Source organism: Caretta caretta, chromosome 1 (assembly GCF_965140235.1).
Source record: "Caretta caretta isolate rCarCar2 chromosome 1, rCarCar1.hap1, whole genome shotgun sequence".
Taxonomy (NCBI): Eukaryota; Metazoa; Chordata; order Testudines; family Cheloniidae; genus Caretta; species Caretta caretta.
The window spans coordinates 62658806-62664805 of NC_134206.1; the positions used below are offsets into that span (position 1 = coordinate 62658806).

A 6000-nucleotide genomic window follows, 5' to 3' on the forward strand; every position below is an offset into this window, starting at 1 on the left:
CAAACTCTTTGAACAATGAATAGTTAGCTCAATCCACAAGAAGTTAACACTTGACCTCATCCTGTCTCCAAAATCCCATTCTTGGGCAAAATAATTGAGAAAGTAGTAACCATCAAGCTCCTACATAAAAGTGACAGCCAGAATCCTGGATTCAAACTAGGGCATAGGAACAATCCTAGTGGCCCTAAAAGATGGGCATAGTATGTACACAAGCACATTGCCCGTGTTCATATTGCTGGGGTTTTCTGCTAAACAGCAGACCACAAGGTAGTGCTAACCTGCCTACCTGACATAACAGGAGTAGATGGTACAGCACTAGTCACTCCAATCATTCCTCTCCAACAGACCTCAGAATAGTGATGTGTAATTACTCCTTCTTTCCATAGGCCCTCACCTGCTGAATCCCACAGAGATTCAGATCACCCCATCTGCTTTTCAATACATACGAAATTACTGGGAGAAACAGTGACATACTATGGGTTCAGCTGCCAATAATATGCTGATGACTACCAAATTAATGGCTGTGAAAAATTCCTCATGAACCATGAATTTGATTTTCTCTAGGAAGTCTGGTGCCCAGTCGGGGGCTCCTACCCTGTGCAGGGTTCCCGCTAGTAGTCCCAGCTGGAGATGAGGAGAGACAAGACTTTCTCTTCCCCTGGAGGGGCTGCTCCCAGGGCGGGTCAGACCCACTACCGGGAACCTCCCCTGGCGGCAGGAATCTCCGCATCTCCAGCTGTCATCTCTCCCCTTCTTCCCCCCACGGGGAGGCTGTGTCTCCAGCTGTCACCCCACAAGACACACTGGGATGGGAGACTGCCGGGAAAACCGGACATATGGTAACCCACCCTCCTACCCTCTGACCCACACTTCTGCACTGCTGCTGCTGGCGGCACTGGCTTTAGAGTTGGATGCCCAGCCAGCAGCCTTCCTCTCTGGCTGCCCAGCTCTGAAGGCAGAAAGGCAGAAGTAAGGTTGGCAATCCATTACCCCCCTACAATAATCTTGTGATTCCCCCCCAACTGGCCTCTTGGGTTTGGACTCCCATGGTTACAACACTGTGAAATTTCAAATGTAAACAGAAAATGACTAATTTTAAAATCCCCGGCCATGAAATTGACCAAAATGGACTGTGAATTTGGTAGGGCCCTACTGATGACACTCTACAAGATTTTTCACCACTGATAATGCAACCATCCTCACTAAAATATCAGAAAGCCTACAGAACATCAGCTCTTGGACAAAGTGTAGTTGACTCAAAGTGATGCCAAGCAAGACTGAAAATGATGAAACTTTTTGAAGAACTAGCTGAGGTACAGATGCCACCATCCATTGAAGGCATACAACCCCTATTCATTGAATCAGTGCAAAGTCTCCTTCTAAAATTTGACTTCTCACAAAGCTTAGATGATCAGGTATCATCAGTGAATAAAAATGCCTTCTTTCACCTCTTTCAGCACTCTAGGCATTCTAGGAAACTTCCACCCCTCCTTTCCAACAAGGACCTGGCCACATTGATCCATTCATTTTTCATCTCTAGGCTGGATTACTGCCATTCACTGAAACGGAATGCAGTGATGCTAGAATAATTTTTATAGTGTGGATACTGAAGACTGAAACCTTCTATTTCGGTTATTACTACTTCAAGACAGGAGGTACAGCAGCACCCCTAGCACTCTTAGTTTCAGCATTCAGAGTAACAGCCGTGTTAGTCTGTATTCGCAAAAAGAAAAGGAGTACTTGTGGCATCTTAGAGACTAACCAATTTATTTGAGCATAAGCTTTTCGTAACACAAGGCAGATTTTAAATGCTGAAAGTTTCCCCATTGCACTAGAAGCATGTTTACTTTCAGTAATGCCAACTGTGGCCAATGTGTCCAAGGAGTTGCCTCAATTTTATTTGTCACCGTTCCATAAACTGATCACCAGAACAAACATAAACACACACCAGATAAAGGTACAAAATCTTTTCACTAGATCATGATATAACTTAAAATTCAGCAGGCATTTTACAATTTACTCAGTGCCTCATTGGCTCTCCCACCAGTTATACTGTCTGATGAGAATAAAATTTCCTAAGTGTAACTCTCAGAGCCTAGAAAATAATTTAAATTGAGAAGTAATAGAACTAAATCAGATGAGAATTTTACAGATAATGCCTTTTTATGGTATGCAAATAAAATAATCCTGGGCCCTGTCTGTACTAGGGAATAGGAAGGGGGGGAACTCCTATGTACACAGGCACAATGCTGTTGAAACAAGCTTTTCCCCCCTAGAATCCAAAGCCAGAAGGGACCATTGTGATCATCTAGTCTGATCTAACAGAGGCCCTAGAACTTCCCCTAAACAATTTCTACAGCAGATCTATTAGACAAACACCCAATCTTGATTTAAAAATTTTCAGTGATGGGAAATCCACCATGACGTTTCATAAACTGGTCCAATGGTTAATAACGCTCACTGTTACAAAGAAATTACCCCTTAATTCTAATCTAACTTTGTTTTGCTTCAGCTTCCTGCTGTTGGATCGTGTTACTTTGTGCTAGACTGAACGGCCTATCTTTAAATATTTGCAGATACTCACAGACCATAATCAAGTCAAGTCACCCCTTTTAAGGGCCAGGTCAGCACTGAGGTCTCAACCAACATGGCGCTTAAAATCTGGGCGGTAGCAGCCTTCTAGGGCAGGGCTCCCGATCTGGCTCCCACCGGTGGCGCTGTCGTGTGTTAGCAGTGGTGCGATAACTGTCCGTGGCGGTGGCACAGAAGAACACGTGCTCGAGTGACGGTCACTAACCCATTTACCCTCTCAGGTGTCGTTTCCTTCCCACCCCCTGGCGCCGGCGTTGCCCCGCCACGCACACGCGTGATTTCCTGCAGTGCCCAGTGCCGGGCACCGGGAACCAGACAGGCTCCTTCCTCGCCAGCAGGCTGCAGAAGCCTTTCCCCCCCGGAATTTATCCCTAACGGCTGAGGCGCGCCTGACCTCGGGCGGCGAGTCCCACTCGGGGCCCCTTTCCCCGCGGGTAACGGGGGGGGGGGGCAGCGCTCCGGCCGCGGGACAAAGCGGCGGAGCACGGAAGGGCCGGACTGAGGCGAGAGGGGCGCAGCGCGGGCCCCTCACGCGCAGCTCTCCGCCCCCGTCACGCAGAGACGCGGGTGGGGGCGCGGAGGGGTAACCGCCATCCTAGTGGCGGGGCGGGAAGGGGAAGGAGCGCGACAGCCGCAGGCTCCCTGCCCCACACTCACCAGCCCCCTGTCCGTGTCGGGCTCACCCTGCCTGCCGCCGCCAGGGACCCTCGCGTACTCTACGTAGCGCAGGGTCTCCGAGCGGGCCCCGGCACCTTCCATGACAGGCCGAAAGAGTTGAGGGCGCCGTACGGGGCCGCGCTAGGGACAAGCGAGCGCCGAGGGCGGAGACAACTAAACAAGCGCGATCCGCGCCGTGCCAGCCCCTCCCCCCACTCGCCCTTCCTGTGAGGGGAGGGGCCAAGTGCGGGCGTCCGCCGCCTGTGCCAGCACCTCCCCGCCGGGGTCCGAGGGGTGGAGCGTCGTGTGCGCGTGAGCCAGCCAGGCGGGGGGTGTCATAGGCACGCAACACTGCCGTGCCCGAAAGCGTTAAGCGTAGCCCACTCCCTTCCGCCTCGCAAGCTAGTAGCGCTGGCAGCTTCTCAGCGCTGGCTCCCCTTCCCACACACCACAACGTGCTGGGGGAGGAGGGCACCCGAAGGGGGCATTCATAGGACACACGCTGACCCCATCAGTGGTGGATGGGGTGGAGACAGAGAACGGCTGATAGTGTAGACAGGGCCTGTGAACACAGACCCTTGGGGGATTTAGTTCCTTCCAGAGTCAGATATTGCCCCCTCCCAAGCTGGTTGGCCCTACAGAATCTCCCTGTCCCGCAATCTTTCACATTATTATGTTTAAAAAAATGTAAAATAGTACACATGGCTCATCATGAAGTGCTGTCACCACTAAAACTCCCATGCCCACATGATAAAACACATCACCTTACCACCTGTCCACCCCTCAACCCCCAAAAGAAGGCCTCTCGTTGCACCCTGAAGGTCAACGGGTTCAGGATATGTCACACAAGAGCAGAAAGCAAATTCCTGAGCCAAAGGCCCCCCACTGAATACACCTTGTTCCCATGTGCACAAATCTAGGAACTGTCTTCCCTTTACCAGACCCTTATCTAACTCCCCACTAATTTGTGGGGGATGCGGACAGGAAGACTCGCTCAGTGGATTTTAAGGGTTTGGTGTAATTCCCTCCTGAGGCCAGGGAGGATTTTGCAGTTTGTGTCCTGGATGGCAATTTGTAAAAGTTATTCACTTGTTCCCATAATATAAGAACTAGGGGCCACCACATTAAATTAATGGGTAGCAGGTTTAAAAAAAATAAAAGGAAGTTATTCTTCACTCAGCGTACAGTCAACCTGTGGAACTCCTTGCCTGAGGAGGTTGTGAGGGCTAGGACTATAACAGGGTTTAAAAGAGAACTGGATAAATTCATGGAGGTTAAGTCCATTAATGGCTATTAGCCAGGATGGGCAAGGAATGGTGTCCCTAGCCTCTGTTTGTCAGAGGGTGGACATGGATGGCAGGAGAGAGATCACTAGATCATTACCTGTTAGGTTCACTCCCTCTGGGACACCTGGCATTGGCCTCTGGAGGTAGACAGGATACTGGGCTGGATGGACTTTTGGTCTGACCCAGTATGGCCATTCTTGTGTTCTTATGCTATTTAACCTGTATTTGGAAGATGACATTCAAATTTCCTTAATTCACTCACACAACATCACCTGCTCACTTTCCCAAATCCCAAGACAATTGAGGGGAAGGAGCGATCAAGAGGAAGAAATGAAGGGATGAGAGATAATAGTAGGTAGAAACTGGAACAGAGAGGGAAAAAGAGGAGAGAGAACACTGAAAGTAAAGAGATATGGAGAGAAAGGCCAAACAGGGAAAAAAAAAAATCTTGGCCTAAATAGAAGATTTCAGAGGAAGAAAAAGAGAAAACTTTTATAAATATGAAAAATTCAAGAAAAACTGGTCTGGGGGAAAACATAGACAATGAAAGAGACTAAAAATGCATAACTGTTTCTTTCAAGTTAGTCAAATATGATGTATTTTAGCACACTTTTATACTTAAGTTTCACAAGTCTCCTGTAAATCTAGACCAGGGTTAGTTAATTATTTTTTGTCAAGGTCCAAATTTCTTGGCCAAGATATAGTCAAGGTCCAGACTTCAGAGAAACATTTTTCACACCTCAAGTGCCCCTGTTCAATGAACACCTACAATGCTGTGAAATATACTCAGGGCCTATTGCTTATGATTTTATTGCATTAAATTAAAAATAAAATCAAACCATTGTATAACCTGAAAATAACCCCCAAGAAAGGTGTAATAAATTACATCTCAGACATTTCAGAGTGGCAGCCATGTTAGTCTGTATCCACAAAAAGAAAAGGAGTACTTGTGGCACCTTAGAGACTAACAAATTTATTTGAGCATAAGCTTTCATGAGCTATAGCTCACTTCATCGGATGCATATAGTAGAAAATACAGTGGGGAGATTTTATATACACAGAGAACATGAAACAATGGGTGTTACCATACACACTGTAAGAAGAGTGATCAGGTAAGGTGAGCTATTACCAGCAGGAGAGCGGTGGGCGGCGACACGACCTTTTGTGATAATCAAGGTGGGCCATTTCCAGTGGTGTCTGTAAGACAGCTGGGAGTGCTGGTAGCATAGGGCCTGAGGAGGGAGTCTACATAGCCAGACAATCCTGCTGTCAGGTTGCCAATGCCCGAGATGATGGGGCGTCCAGGATTTCCAGGTTTATGAATCTTGGGTAGCAGATAGAATACTCCTGGTTGGAGTTCTAGGGGTATGTCTGTGCGGATTTGTTCTTGTGCTTTTTCAGGGAGTTTCTTGAGCAGATGGTGTAGTTTCTTTTGGTAACCCTCAGTGGAATCAGAGGGTAATGG

General features: G+C 48.0%; 1 protein-coding gene across 2 annotated transcripts in view; it reads right to left on the bottom strand.

The window, feature by feature from the left end:
* DNAJC15 (DnaJ heat shock protein family (Hsp40) member C15) overlaps positions 1-3540 on the bottom strand; it is a 45580-nt gene extending 42040 nt beyond the window's left edge. Inside the window, exon 1 of one of the 2 annotated variants that reach the window (XM_048851123.2) lies at positions 3250-3534. In XM_048851123.2, the coding sequence (XP_048707080.1) occupies positions 3250-3351 (102 nt within the window). In that variant the 5' untranslated portion in view covers positions 3352-3534. Of the gene's footprint in view, positions 1-3249 lie in introns of both variants that reach the window. The other variant, XM_048851131.2, reaches the window with a different exon arrangement.
* Positions 3541-6000: the final 2460 nt, after the last annotated feature.